At 44.0% G+C, this 17,233-nt stretch overlaps 1 protein-coding gene across 2 annotated transcripts; it reads left to right on the forward strand.

The window, feature by feature from the left end:
• Positions 1-85: 85 nt before the first annotated feature.
• Positions 86-16,385, forward strand: heatr5b (HEAT repeat containing 5B). 2 transcript variants are annotated; one of them, XM_088303998.1, is made up of 36 exons: positions 86-443; positions 567-797; positions 876-1,087; positions 1,931-2,039; positions 2,163-2,312; positions 2,622-2,793; positions 2,862-3,019; positions 3,100-3,349; positions 4,279-4,434; positions 4,534-4,784; positions 5,104-5,215; positions 5,329-5,481; positions 5,569-5,668; positions 5,757-5,866; positions 6,444-6,607; positions 6,686-6,861; positions 6,988-7,093; positions 7,188-7,378; positions 7,455-7,614; positions 7,846-8,035; positions 8,210-8,379; positions 8,488-8,632; positions 8,718-8,897; positions 9,018-9,269; positions 10,636-10,817; positions 10,895-10,963; positions 11,282-11,461; positions 11,544-11,778; positions 11,986-12,222; positions 12,437-12,564; positions 13,403-13,547; positions 13,972-14,244; positions 14,321-14,545; positions 14,638-14,789; positions 14,880-15,093; positions 15,874-16,385. In XM_088303998.1, exons 2-36 carry the CDS (start codon positions 672-674, stop codon positions 16,179-16,181), a joined length of 6,141 nt encoding a protein of 2,046 aa, XP_088160124.1. In that variant the 5' UTR covers positions 86-443; positions 567-671; the 3' UTR covers positions 16,182-16,385. The 2 variants fall into 2 exon arrangements, with proteins under 2 accessions (XP_088160124.1, XP_088160125.1); XM_088303999.1 differs by having other exon boundaries at positions 614-797.
• Positions 16,386-17,233: the final 848 nt, after the last annotated feature.

Here is a 17,233-nt window from a genome sequence, read left to right on the forward strand (position 1 = left end):
CATTCCGACTAACAACAAACTCTCATCAACTATTACTTGTATGTAGATCCCTGTATGCAGTCGAGTGGTGGTTTTTAATAGCTGTGAAACAAATTAGATAACAGCTAAGTAATTTAAACAATTTTCTTCAAATTATTCGAGTTTATTTGTAGGCAGAGTTTACTACGTGGTTGTTTTGTTTCATCGGACAAGTGTTACTGTAACACCATTGGTACTGTCGTAATTCTCTGCAGGAAATGGGAACATGGATTATTAGTGTTTGGGAGGTTGCTCTCAGAAACAGTCAAATGTACTAAGACGTAGTGGGAAGGGGATATTATCCATTCAGAGTTTAACTCTCTTGACGAAGTGTTTTTTTTTTACCGTAACCATTCGCTAGCTTAAGGTTGCTAACAGCTGGAGGAAGCTGTCAACACTCAAGAGGAACATCGGAACAAGACACGGTAAAACGCTTTCCATTTAACGTGACAATTAGTAATCGATTACTGTCGGGTAATCGAAAGTACTTTTTACATAAAAAAGCAATAAAGTAATTGCGCTAATGTTGTGCCACAATACTTTCCAAGGTGTTTTTGATGCTGGTGCATGGCTAGCTTGTTCTGTTATCCTATAGAGCGGACTGTGGATTAAGAAGTTGCGATCGAGAAAGGACATCTGTGAAAATCCTCGCCATGGAACTGGCTCACAGTCTCCTGCTCAACGAGGAAGCGTTAGCGCAAATCACTGAGGCAAAGAGGCCTGTCTTCATCTTCGAATGGCTCCGGTTCTTGGATAAGGTTCTTGTGGCCGCAAATAAGGTGACTGCGACGTTTTTAATAACTGATCGCTCGGTGTTTCATTAGATGGTGGCTAAAGACTTTGTGTTTGAACGGCAGGTGGATGTGAAAGAGAAGCAGAAAAAGCTGGTGGAACAACTGACAGGTCTGATCAGCAGTGCTCCCGGTCCACCGACAAGAAAACTGCTTGCCAAAAACCTCGCCACACTCTACAGCATTGGCGACACATTCACGGTTTTCCAGACGCTGGATAAATGCAATGATATCATCAAAAGCAAGGACGACACACCTGCATACCTGCCGACAAAACTGTAAGATGAAACTGAATAAAAAGTTTAATGTTGTCTTTTTTGAACATTTATTGTGATGACAGGTTTACATAAATTTACTCTCAAAATGTCAGCAGTACTGTACACTTTTTCCCTGTTCAAAGGATTTAGTCGTTGAGCCAAATGTTACGCTGATTATTCATGTTTTAATGGTGGGATTAAGCATACAAGTGGATTTATGGAAGGTATTAATGCAGCCTGATAATGACTGCATCTCAATGTCTGGTCTATTTGTATCCGTAGAGCATGATGTGCTGAGAAAATTCTGCAGGAGGGAGAAACATTTGACCAAAATGAGTTTGATTGACTTTGGGCAAAATTAACAAGAAATGAATTGAAGACTCGTAATTTTGCTAAATCTGTCTTTCTGGGATGTAAAAATCTCGGTAAATCCTTTGAACTCCTGTTTCAATTTGTTATAGTAAAGTTGCGTCATTATGGGGATCTTGCGGCTTTAGTTCAATGTTCTGTAACTGATGTAATGTTGTTCGTCTTTCACCACAAACCTGTTGTGACTGGAAGAACAGTGCGTCTCTCTGCTGATTGCTTGTACATTCCATTTTGTCTCAAGTGCTGAAGGAAACGTCAACGACTTCCAAATCAATCAACTGAATTCTTAACAAGCCCTAGTCTATGCTGCATACTGCGTCGTATTTAAGTAACGACATGTAGGCTTTCAGGTTGGATCTAGCCAATGACCTATGTCGCCTGATTAAATAAATTACGCCCCAGCATTGAAAATGTTTAAAAGAGTGAGAATCAATGTTCTTATATTCATTTACTTAAACAACCCCCCCATCTAATTATTTTTGTCTTTTTTTTTAGTGCTGCAGTGGCATGTGTTGGGGCTTTTTATGAAACGATGGGCAGGATGCTTGGAAGTTCCTTTCCAGACACCATCAATAATCTTTTAAAGGCATTAAAGAGTGCGGAGGTATGGCATTGTGAGAAAACATTTTATTGACCCGACCCGATTGCAAGTATAGACTCGTATGTTGTGCTGACTTTACTGAACATTTAGGTTTGCTATCTTAGTTAAATTTTCACTATGATGCAGTCCCAAGGCAGAGGAGAAATACTCATCAGTTTGCAAAAGGTGCTCAGTGGACTCGGTGGAGCTGCAGCCTCGTGTCACAGAGACATCTACAAGAATGCCCGCTCTTTGCTCACAGACAGGTCAATGGCTGTGCGCTGTGCGGTGGCAAAGGTTGGTCACGTGATCTCCGCTTTGCAATACAAGCATAAAGCTACCTTTTTAAGTAATCATTTTTCCAAAACTTGATGTTGTATTCTGGTATTCTCTCACCGAAACCTCTTTTGTATCCTTGTGACAATGACAATGATGTAATATTATCCTTATGTGTGTCATTTAATGAGTGAATTCTGATTTCAAAAAGCCCCCCTAAAAGAAGACCTATTTTTCCATATATAACGATGGAAGACAAAGGATCACTCATTTTGCAGCTGAGAAAATCAAACTAACACGACTTCATCTCGATTCCATGTCCCTGATTAGTGCTTGTTGGAGCTGCAGAATGAAGCCGTCTTCATGTGGACTACAGAACTGGAGAACATGGCCACATTGTGTTTCAAGGCCCTGGAGGGTTCAAACTATGGCGTTCGAGTTGCTGTGGCCAAGCTCCTCGGGACCGTCATGGCTACGGCTCTCATGCCAAAACAAGCGGCGGGTTAGTTGCCAAAACACCTTCGTATGAATACAACAATTGACTCACCATCGCTATTTTCCCCCCCTCAGTGATGCGTCAGAATGTGAAACGGGCGACGCTTGAGGAAGTTTTGGAGTTAATGGCCACAGGTTTTCTGCGTGGCGGATCTGGTTTCTTGAAGAGTGGAGGGGAAATGTTGAAGGGAGGCGCTTCTGTGAGCAGAGAAGTCCGGGTGGGCATCACGCAGGTGAGCGGCATTCACTTCACAAAACATAATTTGGCACCGTTTCCTGCCACCTTACGCATATAAGATCATCTTTTCCTCAGGCCTATGTTGTGTTTGTGACCACGCTCGGTGGCCAGTGGCTGGAGCGCAACTTTGCCAGCTTTCTCTCCCATGTTTTGGACCTTGTGTCCCATCCACGGGCCACGCAGACACACGTTGAAGCTGTGTACTCGCGACGCTGCGTCTCTTTTATGCTCCGTGCCACCCTGGGCGGCTTACTTGGCGAGAAGGCGCAGATTGCAGCTGGCAAAGAAATCTGCCAAGCCATCAGCAAGCAAATGAGGGCTGTGGGTAAGGAGGGGGGGGGGGTTATTACGCTTCCGAGAATTGCAGTGTATGTAAGTAGTAAGTACTTATCAAGTGTCAATAAGTTTCCATTTTGCTGCTTAATATTTGGCATGATTTGGTCTTGGGTTGCATGCAATCCAAATTGTTCGATTTGAGCCTGTGTGTGACACTGGCCATAATACTTGCTTTTAATTTTCCACCTCATATAATGATTGTTGTTCTTTGTCAAAAATTCAAGTCTGATCTTGCTTTTTTCTCTCATAGTCATCTGCCAGTGTGTTTCTGTGATTACATATCAGCAGATCACATAACCGTCACTGAGCAAAAAATAGCTTGACGGCCTCTAAATTTGCACTCTCATTGTCAGAGCAGGCCACTTCTGCTCAAAATAACAACAAGTGATATTTGCATTAGATTTCATTCGTTTATTTTCCTCCACACGCGCTCGCATAGTGAACAAAAATGAAATATGATCTTTCCGATATTTCAAAAGTGATTTATTTTTTATTCTGGTTTTCTCTGTCACCGTCAAACTATCAAATATGCAATACTTGTTTTGTATAGCCTTGAGACAATACTTGAATAATATTATGAAATGTACGTCTCTGCACAAAATGCAACATTTTCTGAGAAAGACATTCTACGCTTTGTTTCTCAAATTATCCAGGAAAAAAAACCCCAAGTTCAAGAAGTAGCTTCTAAAGCTATACCTTAAGTATTTAAAGTCTCCAAAAAAATAAGACCACCGCCAACGTAATGAGGCTAGGCGGCATAGCATGCAAAACGTGTGTGTGGCATGTTTTTAATACGAGATGATTTTCAGGCTCATCTAATATCTAGTCTGTCTTATGTTGACGTGACTGCAGCTCACATGATGAATTTATAAAGGTTATCCCGCCAAACATCTCCAGAATGCCCCTTTGTTGTTCCAGAGGCAGTTGTTAATGACCTGAATGGAGAAAACAAAACTGGTGCAGCTGATGTCTCGGCCAGCCAGCATGTTATGGTTTGTGCCCTAAAAGAATTGGGCAGCCTTGTTCAGAGCTTGAGTGCCACAGCTTCGCCTTTCATCCAGGAGCCTTCCATCGGTACGACGTGCACATCTCTCAGAAGACCTTTTCTCAAAAACAGAATGTGGTTGTGATCACAATTTATTTATTTTTTTCCCCCAATGACATCTTCCTCAGGACTTCTGGAAACGGTAACGTCAGTGCTGCTCCACCCGAGCATGGCTGCTCGTTTGGCCGCCGCTTGGTGCCTGCGCTGTGTTGCCGTGGCACTGCCCTATCAGTTAACCCCGCTGCTCAAACGCTGTGCCGACAGAATCAACAATCTCAAGAGTTCACCCGAGGCTGTTAGCGGATACAGCTTTGCGATGGCGGCCCTCCTTGGGGGTGTACACCAGTGCCCTCTTGGAATCCCACACTCGAAGGGCAAGGTATCGGAACGCTTCACTAAACCTTCTAGCTCCCACTCATCTTTTGCTCCTAAATGTTCACAATATATGTACATTTAGAGCTTGAACTCACCTGTTGCCCATGATTGGTCGCTATCTGAGCCCTGAGCATCTGTGATGTCATTTCCTGTTGACAGCAAGTAGCAATTCCCCCCCACCCGAGATGTTCAAAAACGGGTGGATATTACTGCTTAACTCATATTCCGCCAATATTAATTCGAATGGCGTATTTCGATTAGAGGGGCTGAAGATTTTTTTAGTTTGACTTCCCCTTTAATATATGCGTGTTGTTTCCCTGTAGCTGGTGGTTAGCATCGCTGAAGACCTCCTTCGGACGGCGGCTCAGAACAGTCGACTGTCCTTGCAGCGCACGCAAGCTGGATGGCTGCTGCTGGGCGCCCTCATGACCTTGGGTGAATTAACTTAATGTTACAAATGTTATCTCAACTGGGATTTGTCAAGTAAGCTTTCTCTCTGTGTGACGCAACCCCCCCCTTCCCTCTGTCTGACGCGTATGAATCCAAAGGTCCCTCCCTCGTGCGTTATCACCTTCCCAAGATGCTGCTGCTGTGGCGGAATGTGTTTCCTCGGTCCCAGAAGGAGCTGGAGGCAGAAAAGGCGCGGGGAGACTCCTTTACTTGGCAGGTCACCCTCGAAGGCCGAGCTGGAGCTCTGTGTGGTAAACAAATTTTCTCGGCGCTCTTTCGAAACGTGCGCTAAATATCAACTCGCTCGCTTCTGTCTGATTCTGTCCTTTCCTGTTTAGCCATGCGTAGTTTTGTGGCTCACTGTCCTGAGCTCCTTACAGAGGACGTCATTCGTAGGCTGATGACACCCATTGAATGTGCCATGACTATGATATCTCAGTGAGTATGTCGCCTGCATTCGTACAGCAAAGACACCAAGACAGAAATATTTGGGTTTTAAATTGATTTCTTCATGTTTGCTCCTCAGTGTCCCAGCCATCATCAAAGTTCACGGTGCACATTTGAAAGCAAGTGCGGCCATGGTGCGACTTCGTCTCTATGACATCTTGGCTCTCTTGCCACCGAAAACATACGAAGGTAAGAAAGATGGATTCCTTCATGACTGAAAAGGACTTAAACAAAGGTGATTGGCACGGGAACAAGTCGACGCCTCCCAATCTGGAGAAGCAATGACAAAAATGGAAGCACTGTGAACGAGACTTTGATTGTGTGATCCTGAAGTACATGTCTGAGCAGCAAGAATTCATGTCCAAATTTCGATTTAGGAAGGGATTGGATTTATAACAAGCACAACGCAGTTTTGATAAGATCCTTTTTACCAACTCACATTACTCGACTTCTTTGAACAGCTTTTACCCCCCCCCCTCCTCTGAATTCTATGATTTTATTTTTGGGAATCACTGAACACACTAGTTTGAATAAACAGTAAATCACTAGAAGCAAATGGCAAATTATGCTGTTCTATGTTTGCAGAACATTTTTTTTTACTTGTCTTTTTATTTTTTGCATGAATATTATCTTAAATTTGAGTTTGCTGTATTTGATTGTCCTGCAATTTTGACTGGCTTTCCACTTTTGTCTTGTTGCTGGCCATGCCAAAGGCGACTTCTCTCTGAGAACAAGTCAAGCTCTTTGTATTGCTGTGCTCCTCCAGGCAGCTTCAATGCCCTCCTCAGGGAGCTGGTGGCAGAATTCACTTTGACTGACAACTCTTCCAACACCACCACGTCTTTGTTGCGCTCGCTCTGCCACTACGATGACAGTGTGCTCATGGGCTCGTGGCTGCAGGAAACCGACCACAAGTCTATCGAGGACCAGGTGCAATAAGCCGGAAATTGGATCATTAATATTCTCGTGGCTTGTTTCTTATCCAAGTTCTTGATTCTTGCTTCACAGCTGCAGCCTAACAGTGCATCCGGCAGTGGCGCTTTGGAGCACGATCCCTCCTCCATCTACCTGCGAGTGCCTGTCGGTGAAGCCATCCCAGGGCCACTCCCTTTGGGAGTGTCAGTCATTGATGCCTCGGTGGCTCTCTTTGGTGTCGTTTTCCCCCACGTGTCTTTCAAACACCGGTAAGTTATTGAATCATGAGCATACTTGCAACTCACATGAAACACATTTTGCTTAGTTGGAGTTTGTGTTCACTGCTGCTGTCTAAAAAGGAGTCCAAACGATGAATTGTTGTCGACGTAATTCAGGTTGCAGATGCTGGACCATTTTGCAGAATGTATCAAGCAAGCTAAAGGAGTTCGCCAGCAAGCTGTGCAACTTAACATCTTCACGGCAGTGCTGAGTGCTCTCAAGGTGAGAATCGATCAATCACTTTATAAGGCTGTCGTCTTTCTTTATTCGCTTAGTAAATGTTGAGAAACGACATCTTTCCTCGCCGTACTTGAAGGGATTGGCGGAGAACAAGAGTACTTTGGGTCCAGAGGAGGTCCGCAAGTCAGCCCTGGCCCTGGTGATGGGGGCCCTGGATAATCCCAATCCCATTTTGCGCTGTGCTGCCGGCGAGGCCCTCGGCAGAATGGCTCAAGTGGTGGGAGAGGCGACTTTCATCGCCAGAATGGCTCAGACAAGCTTTGACAAGTGAGCTAACCGTCTTGAGCTGAATCTGAACATGAATCTGGTGATTCCTAAACTGTCTTGTCTCCTCCGTTTGCAGACTGAAGTCAGCGCGCGACGTCGTGTCACGGACGGGTCATTCGCTGGCTCTCGGCTGTCTGCATCGATATGTAGGCGGAATCGGCTCCGGTCAGCACTTAAAGACCAGTGTTAGTATTCTACTGGCACTGGCCCAAGATGGATCCTCTCATGAGGTCCAGGTAAAATATGGGAACAATCGCAACTCTTAAACTGCAAAATAGTTTGCAATTCCCACAGACTTTTGGGGGCTACTGTGTCGTCTCTTAATTTTAAACCACAGTATGTTTGTAGTGTTGGCTTTCGGTTTTTTTTTCTTTTCATTTGAACTTGAAGCGAGTATTCAAGTGAAAGGATTTTACTCTACTAATCATGGCAATCATCGCTATAGCAAAGTTTTTTTTTTTGGACAGACATGGGCTTTGCACTCTTTGGCTCTCATTGTGGACTCAAGCGGTCCGATGTATAGAGGCTACGTGGAACCCACCTTGTCCTTGGTCCTTACCTTGCTCCTCACGGTGCCCCCGTCACACACAGAGGTGCATCAGTGTTTGGGGCGCTGCTTGGGCGCGCTCATAACTACTGTTGGACCAGAATTACAAGGTAAATAAATCTAGCGGAGAGAAAATCCAAGACTTCACTAAATGTCCGATTTTACAAATGTCCTGGAATTGCACTCGGTTTCATTTAGCAGCAGGTGGTAGTATTCTCAATGTGAAGGCACAAACGTTAACGTTGATGTCATTCCTACTTTTGCTCTGCTGCTATACTACGAAGGAAACGGCGCCACCATCTCCACCATTCGCTCGTCTTGCCTGGTCGGCTGCGCCATCATGCAGGATCATTCAGACTCGCTGGTGCAGGCGGCTGCCATCTCGTGTCTGCAACAACTGCACATGTTTGCTCCTCGCCATGTCAACCTCTCCAGCTTGGTGCCGTGTCTTTGTGTAAGACCAACTCCAAATGATTTTTCATTTTTCACTTGGTTCTTTTTGTGAGGTCTGAAAACCGCTGATGCAGTAACGTCATTTTGCGTCCTGTTGGGACTTTCTCAGGTGCACTTATGCAGCTCCCACCTGTTGCTGCGCCGCGCTGCTGTAGCCTGCTTGAGACAACTTGCTCAGAGAGAGGCCTCCGAGGTCTGTGAGTACGCCATGAGCCTCGCAAAGAGGGCAGGAAATGGCAAAGACACTGCGATAAGTGAGTGCAAACCTGCACACTAACTTGAATGTGTTGTGCTGGCATATTTTTGAATGAGACGCTGGCGTTTTACTTGCCGATTCAGATCTGAACATTACTGAGACGGGTCTTGAGGGGGCACTATTTGGCATGCTGGACCACGAAACCGACAAGAAGCTGTGCTCTGATATTCATGACACGCTGGGTCACATGCTGTCATCGCTTGCTGTGGAAAAGCTTTCCCATTGGCTTAAATTATGCAAGGACGTCCTTGCAGCAACAACAGGTGACGACAAAAAGGAAGAAAATTGCCCATTATCATTGACTCTAAAGTCATGGAGACAGGATGCTCTGAAGTGATTCTTCTGTTTTGCATACCTCAACATATGGCCGTCTTCTCCGTCAGACGTGGGAGGAGCTGTCACATTTGAGGTGGAAAAAGATGAAGACTCTGAGAAAAAAGACGAGATGGACGACGACATCATGTTTACAGGTTTAGGCGACGATGACAAAGCCAAGCCCTCTGTGGCACCTCGCTGGGTGACGCGAGTGTTTGCTGCCGATTGCTTGTGCCGCATTATCATCCTGTGTGAGAACGCAGACAAGGCGCACTTTGACCTGGCGACTGCTCGTTCTACGCAAGCAAAAAACCCAAAAGGTAGAACACGCGACCTTCTGCAACACACTCGATACAAATGATCAAACAAAAAAAATAATGTTCTCGACATCGTTCTCTTGTCTGCTAGATTATTGTAAAAAATGAAGCCGGCGTGTTTTGTCCAAACTTGATTGAAGGGTGTAGCATGGGCCATTTCATTTCATTTTCTGGCACATACGCTTGGCTACAACCGTATTACATCATCCTGAGAAGAGCTTCTAAAAATAGTTTACTTTTAATAGTTTGAGAGGTGGAAAAATAGCAACACATTTTACGATGATAAAGTGCATTTCAACTCCACTGCAATTTGTTTTACCACAACAATAAATAAATCTATTCAGACCTTCCTGACTGTGTCTCTTAAAATGAAGCCTTATGCCTTTGGCTTAAGAATTGAATATGAGCTCATGCCTCAAATGGTTGTTGAAGTGTCACAGGGTAGAGTGACGTCAAAAGGTGTTTGCTGCCCTTCTCAAATTTGGATTTTTTTGCATCGTTTCCTCTCGTTAAGAGCATGAAAAACAAATGTAAACATCTGAGAAAAGTAAACCAAGTAAACATGAAAAGCACTTTTTAAAATTTTATTAAGGCCAAAGAAAACAAACTAAGCTACAAAAGGTAAAGTTGCTTGTCCCTGTGTGAAAAAATAGTTGATGCGTCGTCGCTGTGCTCTTGGGGTCACTCCTGGGAAGGTTCACCGCCGTTCCATGTTTTCTCTCCATTTGCGCATAATGGCTCTCACCGCGGTTCACTGGATTCCGAAATCTTTACAAATGACGTTTGTAACCCTTTCCAGACGCTTAATTACTCAACTGTTCTTAAATTTCTTTGGATCGAGGCGATTTGTTGCAGCTTTTTGAGATCTTTTGCTCAACTTCATTTTGTCGATTGAAAATGATTTCCAGGTGGAGAAAGTTTGGAACACCATCTAAAAACAACGTTTTATCTTTGTCAATTTTTGGGGCTAATCTTCAAAATGAAAATGCGGAAACGATGAAACAAAATCCGAATTTGACAAAGGGCAAACCCTTTTTCACAGCACTGACATCTTGGTCTTGGTGTGCACGTTAACACAAAGTATAATCAGAACCACGTACGGCCGATTTGCGGCCAGTTTCCTCGACCAAGGTGCTGACATGATTGATTTTGGTACCTGCAAGCGACACACTTGCTGCCTTCTGCTCTCCCCAAATAGTCTCAGTGCAGAGAACTAATTTGACTTTACGTTGTATGAATGAAGTATGTTAGGATTAAAGAAAATGATCGTCATCGGACAGTCTTTTTCACTGTTTCCCGACTAACTGGCTGCTCATTTTAGTTCTGCTCACGTCATCTTTGCGTTTCTTTGCTATGTCTCTTTGCCTAGGAGAGCTGCTCGTGCTCCATTTGTCTGACCTCATCCGGATGGCTTTCATGGCCGCCACAGACCACAGCAACCAGTTGAGAATGGCTGGTCTGCAGGCTCTTGAAGTCATCATTAAAAAGTTTGCGTGTGTTCCCGAGCCCGAGTTCCCGGGGCATGTTATCTTGGAACAATACCAGGCCAACGTGAGTCAAGAACTTTTTAGGAATTCCGTTATTCTGTAATCCCCAAAATAATTGAATTGTCAATTTTTTGTGTTAAGGTTGGAGCTGCTCTCAGACCCGCTTTTTCGCCCGATACACCATCTGACATAACAGCAAAAGCGTGCCAGGTAGGAAACGGTCAATCCTTTTTTTTTTTTTTTTTTTTTAAGAAATACATTCTCACTAATTTGCTTTGAATTTCCCTTTGCTCCATTTTGTTTAAACGGTGTTATAATATATAGCAGAAATAATGATCCCTCAATTTTATTTGGTCTACACTTTCCGCAAATTTGATCATCTGTGGTTATTAATTCTACCAGACATGTTGTATCTTTGCAATCTATTTCAATACTATTTCTTCAGATGCCCAATGAAAGCGCGAGATCTGTAAGAAGGCCCTTAATGAAGTTTAAGTCACCTTCAACGCTGATTGCGCGTCTCCATAGGTGTGCAGCACTTGGATTGGTAGTGGCGTAGTAAGTGACCTCAACGACCTGCGGCGAGTCCACAACCTGCTCGTGTCATCATTGGACAAAGTTCAAGCTGGGAAGGGTTCATCCAGTCAGTTGTACAGTGAGAGTGCCACCACCATGGAGAAGCTGGCGGTGCTTAAAGCATGGGCGGAGGTGCGAGCCAAGACTCCGTAACACTCATGTGATGTGTTGCGAACACGCATGGCGATTGCATGATTATGGCTGCTCTTGACAGGTTTATGTGGTGGCGATGAACATAAAGAAAGAGGCGGAATCAAAGCCTGTCAAAGCGGTTCGAAGCGGAGATGACGATGAGGATGATCTGGGTGCAGATGTGCTTCCCCCTGACAGTCTCATCACTTTAGTGCAGCCTGAACTGCCCTCGCTTAGTCGACTGTGGTTGGCCATGCTCCGAGACTATGCCCTGCTCACGCTGCCTGCAGAGTTTGCCAGTCAGCTGCCCCCTGATGGTACGACACAACCGCGCCTTTGATTGCTCAATAGCACAATGAAATGTTTGAGACATTTACTTGTGTCTGTTGCCTGGTGCCCATCTCTCCTCGCAAGTGGATGCGCATCGCTGCAGTTTATTGGTCTTTGTTCTATTTTTGGGCTTGCTTTTGAAGAGAGTTACTCCACTTTATAAGCTTAAAACTGAATTTAAACTGTGTGTTCAGGTGGTGCATTTTATACCCCAGAGACGATAGACACCGCAAGGCTGCATTACCGCAATTCTTGGGCTCCTGTACTGCACGCCGTGGCCTTGTGGCTCAGCAGCACTGGCTTTGGAGCTTGTCAAGAAAACGAAGACGTTTCTCCAGTTCTCTCCAAGGCTCCCGCCCTCCATTCCGGAGTCTCACCGACCGTTCAGACCTTCGAAAAGTCCGTCAAAGACAGGATGCATCTCATGTTAGGTAAAGATGTAGAGATTCATCTTAGTTTATTTTTTATTTTGTAGTTCCTCACAATTTTGTTGCCCAGGACTCACATTTTTAAACACGAGGGGGTACCCTTTTTTTTTTTGTTCACCGTCCTGCCACTGCCCCACAAACAGTGAAAAGCTTGCAGAAGATAAAGGCAAGGAATAGTGTGAACATGCGCTAAGCCCAGGTTTTCTTTGTCTCTCAGGTGTCAGTATCGAGTTTCTTTGTTTCCCGCGGCCTGAGGAGCCCATTGAGCATGTCATGTCCTGCCTGCACGCCTTGTCCACTCTGCTTGAGTCTCCCTGTGCAAAGACCCACATTGCGCAAGACCAGGTAAGGGCACCTTCCTGGCCCCGTCGACGGAGGACAAAAAAATCAAATAATAATTCAGAAAAAACGAGGAGCAAAACATGTTTTGAAATGGGAGCAGGAAAGGTTTTTCATTGGAAAGTGTCTTGTTGACTGTTGGTTACTTGTGGTTGGTTGGCGGTTGTGCTGCGTCAGTGGTTGCAACACATTTGAATTTGTGCATTCAATCAGTTAGTTAAAGTAAAATAATTTCAATGAAAAATGTTTTGAAATAGTATTCATTAAGGCTGAAACATGTTAAATACAGCAATGGCGCTCCAACTTGAGTTGGTTTGTCACACTGCATGCGGCATCTCGTGTAACGCGTGTCATGATAAATCCTTCTTAGATAATTGTTGCTGACTGAAAAATGACGCCTGTATAGAGGATATTGTGGCATACATTTGAATGTAAGAAAAAAATGACAATTTAAGAGCTCTGAGATGTTCATGCAGCATCCTGTTTGTCAATTTGAATTAATGTCCTGTTTTTCATTTTTTTCTGATTTATTCATGAATTGAAAAAATAAGAGAAATGAAAGCAGCATCTTTACTCAAGCTGCTTTATTGTTGTAGTTCAAGTGACACATTTGCCAGGATTGCTTGAGTGCAAACATCTGCTAAATACAACATGGTCATGTGATGTTTACAGCCTTCACAAGGTGCCGAAGGCCACTTGAGTGCTCTGTCATACAATCGATCGATGTCTAATTTTTGGGCTGGTTTGCTTAGGTTGACCTTTGCAGATTGTGAAGGGCACAACAAATGCATTGTGATTGTCAAGACTCTTGCACTTGTGTCATCAAGTGTTACTTTTCTTCTAGCTGCTGGCAGTGGAGCTCCTGAATGTACTTCACAGACTCTTGTTGACCCGGGATCCTCCTGCAGTCCAGCTCCAAGTGACTGCTGTCGTTCAGGAGACCATAAGAGCTGCACTCGACCATCTTCAGCAACAGCACAGCAATAAAGGTTATGCGCTAACACATTGCACTCCTTGGTTTACTTGTCAACAGAACACACTATTGCAAAGTTCTTGGTTTTACTGAAAATGTCATTATTTGGTTGTAGTTTTAGGCAGCACAGCGGTCTCGTGATTAGCTCGTGTGACTTTTTTTTTCGTCTCCCTGCGCACTTCCTCCCACATTCCAAAAAGATGCACATTTCATCGGTTCATTGAAGACGACAATTTGCTTGTGTGTTTATATGTGGCCTGTGATTGGGCAACCGGACACGGGTGTCCCCGCCCACCTCTTGCCTGAGGTCAGCTTTGACCCTAATAAGGATAAGCGGTACAGAAAATGTCGAGATAGGTTATCGGTTTGCGTTCTATTTACAGAGCAGTAATATGATGTGTCAGTTTTATCGATCGAGGTCATGACGCCATTTTGCACAGGCAAAGAGGAGGAAGGCCCGAGAGATTCTCAACTCACCCAAGGGGAAGGGGGAGAGACGGGCGAGCTCGTCCCTGGCGCTTCTCTGGTGTTTGCCGCAATGGAGCTGCTGGTTTTCATCCTGGTTCGTCACTTACCGCAGCTCAATACACGTGTGAAGGAGTCACCTAGCCATGTGCCGCTCAGGTCCAAACGACTGCCTGAGGAGAGTGCGCGCTTGGTGGCAAACGCCGTTTCCATCCTGGCCGAACTGCCCTCGCTCTGTTCCCCAGCTGGTGAGACGCACACGTAAAACTCAACGCAGAGAGAAACGATACTTTAATCGTTGCGTTTGTTGCTTTCCGTTCTCAGGCAGCATGACCATCCTACCTACCGTTCTCTTCCTCGTCACCGGGGTGCTGAGGGAAACCGCAGTTAAGACTGCTGACAATTCCGTGCCTACGTCTGTGTCGGCTGCCCTGCAGGCCATCAAGTCCATCGTCACGTCGCCGTTGGCTCGAGTGGAAAGCCTCCACACGCAGTGGACTGCCCTTGTAAGAAGCAGCCTGGCTTCTGTGCTCGAGGACTCCCAGCCAGGTTTGTGCAGAAATACTTTGATTCACTGAAGGATGAGCAACATGCGATATGCCCAACATCATTTGTGTGGTTGTTTCTTTTTTTTCTTTTAGATGAGTCCAGACCTAATTTGGATGAGATCAGTATGTTGACAGCAATTACACTCTTCCTCCTGTCTGCTAGTCATGAACTTGTCGGCGTTACTGTCCTGCAAAAGGGCTGCATGCAATGTTTCCGCAATGCCCTCAACTCTTGTGATCCTTGTGTAAGTGCCTGAACCTCGAAAAGCTCATCCCTCGTACGCATTGTAAATCCCGGACTCAATTTCCATTCTATTTTGTTGACCTCGTTCCAGATTCAGGCACGGTGTTACCAGCTGCTCTTGTCAGTGTTTCAACATCCCAGCCGTCCTCTTTCGACACCGTACATTCACGCTCTGGCTCCACTCATGGTGGAGAAACTGAAGGCAGTGGAGCATTGTCGGCCAAAGACGTCTGCTGAGCTGCAAGCTGTGCAGGAGGGCATCAGAGTCCTGGAGATTCTTGTTGGCATGGGTGAAGAGCAGAACCGTAAGTGTCTCTTTGCTTAATGGATCACTAATGTGTGCTGTCTTTCGTCTGTTCGAGTGTTTAATTCAGTGGCTGTAAATGTGCACTAGCAATGAGCAGAGCATCAAGGCTATTTTTAGAATGCTTACTACAGCTTACTGGCAATTTGCTTGTCTTCGATTAAAATTCAGGATTTCTTTTCAATGTCCTTTGACGGGTGTATGACAAAGCTACACAGAAAATATCATTGAGTGATTAATTATCTGTCAGCTGCAGACTGCCTCTCAAGTGTGGCATATTCCCCTAAAATTTGAGTGCAAGTATGTTTTCTTGTACTCGCGCAACCAGTAGTAAATTTGCAGATTTTTTTCTTAATTAACTATTTTATGTTGCTATCAAACTTCAGCCCATTTACCAGTAAGACAGTTAAAATGAGTGAAAATGTGTTTACTTCCCGAAATGTTCCGCTTTGGGGCAACTGTGCTCCGAGTTAAAAAAACAAAAAAAATGTGTGCGTCCCAATATCTGTGTGGAAAATATTGTCACCAAAACAGAATGCAAGAGGAACTGCTAACAACACGATAGTAAAAACAATGAGTGTATATAAATTCGATTTTACTTCAATATGAAAAAGCACTGAACACTTTCAAAAGACTTTGCGCTTAGAAGACTGAGGATTCTGCAGTTTACATTTGCAGTTTGTATTATAGTTATTCAATAATCGATTGACTCTCCTAACAGAAAGAGTTCTTTTTAATTATTATTGTTGTATTAGCTGATTGTTTGTCATGTGTCCAATAGGAGTCCAGTTGGTGGCGCTTCTTGTTCCAACCCTTATCTCATACCTTTTGGATGAAAATGCCATTCCTTCTGCATCCCAAGTCTCCAAAGGCTTGCATGACTTTGCCCTTCAGAACTTAATGCGCATCGGCCCTCTCTATCCAGCTGCCTTCAAGATGGTCATTGGTGCAGCACCTGAGCTTAAAACCCGTCTGGAATGTGCTGTTCGGGCAAACCAGGCCAGCAGCAAAGCTAAAGATGCAGCACGCCAAGCTCAGCCGACAGTCCAAGTTGCACCCACTATAAAACTTAAAACTAGCTTCTTCTAAAAACTCAAATATTCCCACACAGACTTGTTTGCTTTGATTTGTGTCAAATGAATGTCTGTATCAAAAGAAAAAAAACCTCATTTGTATTTCGTTTAAAATCTCATCTCTGTGTGAAACAAACGAGAGACTCTTGTCAAGTCCTTAAAATGTCTTTGAATGTTCAACGAAAAGATTGTCCCTTATAAAATCAATTATACATTTTGATCCCACCCGTGTTTTGTCTTCCGCTTTGAAACACATTTGCGTTTATGACATTCTTTTGCCCCTGCTACTTTCTTTTTCCCCTCTAAAGCGCTTTTCTTATTTTTACATCACCTTAAGCCTTGCACTAAAAGTTTCCATCCAATTTTAATGGCTGAATTAACATTGCTTTGGTGTGTTTTAGTCCTGATTATTTTGAGCACTGAAGCATCAGGCTTTTTGGATTCATCGCGTAATTAAATGACTTGCACTGAATGTGAACTCTTTCATACAAATGTTTAAAATAAGTCTATATGAAAGCTTTGATCCAAATTATCCTGCCATGCATAATTTGGAGATTATTTAACACCCACATTATAGATCAGTGGTCACCAAAAATGGTGACATGGGCACCAGGTGTCCCTCGAGGACCACATGAGGTCCTGTTGTAAAAGTAGTCATGGGACATTGCGATGTTTTATAAATGCTGATCATTTTAAAATGTAAACACGTATCGAGATTTATATAAATATAGTGTTGTGTATTGATACTTGTTTCTTACCTTGTTAAATCAATGTTGATAACCACTGTGAGAAGTCATGAACCTCTTTCGTGTCTTCACATGGATAAATAGCCTCACTTTTCGAGGCAATAAGTGAATTTCCATCAAGTAGTAGTTGACTTTATTTTATTTTTTTTCGGGCGTGATTTACACCCCTATGAAGCCGTTGTGACACACACACACACGGTTCCCATCCTTCTAAGCACTTGTTATACTTAATAAATTCAACTTTTAAAACGCATCATGAAGAATAAATTACTTAATGACCACCCAAAAAAGCAATTTCTTGACTGGTTCAACTTAGAAGTAA

This window comes from Idiotropiscis lumnitzeri, chromosome 9 (assembly GCF_059441095.1).
Source record: "Idiotropiscis lumnitzeri isolate Australia: NSW breed Sydney's pygmy pipehorse chromosome 9, RoL_Ilum_1.0, whole genome shotgun sequence".
In the NCBI taxonomy this organism is placed as follows: Eukaryota; Metazoa; Chordata; class Actinopteri; order Syngnathiformes; family Syngnathidae; genus Idiotropiscis; species Idiotropiscis lumnitzeri.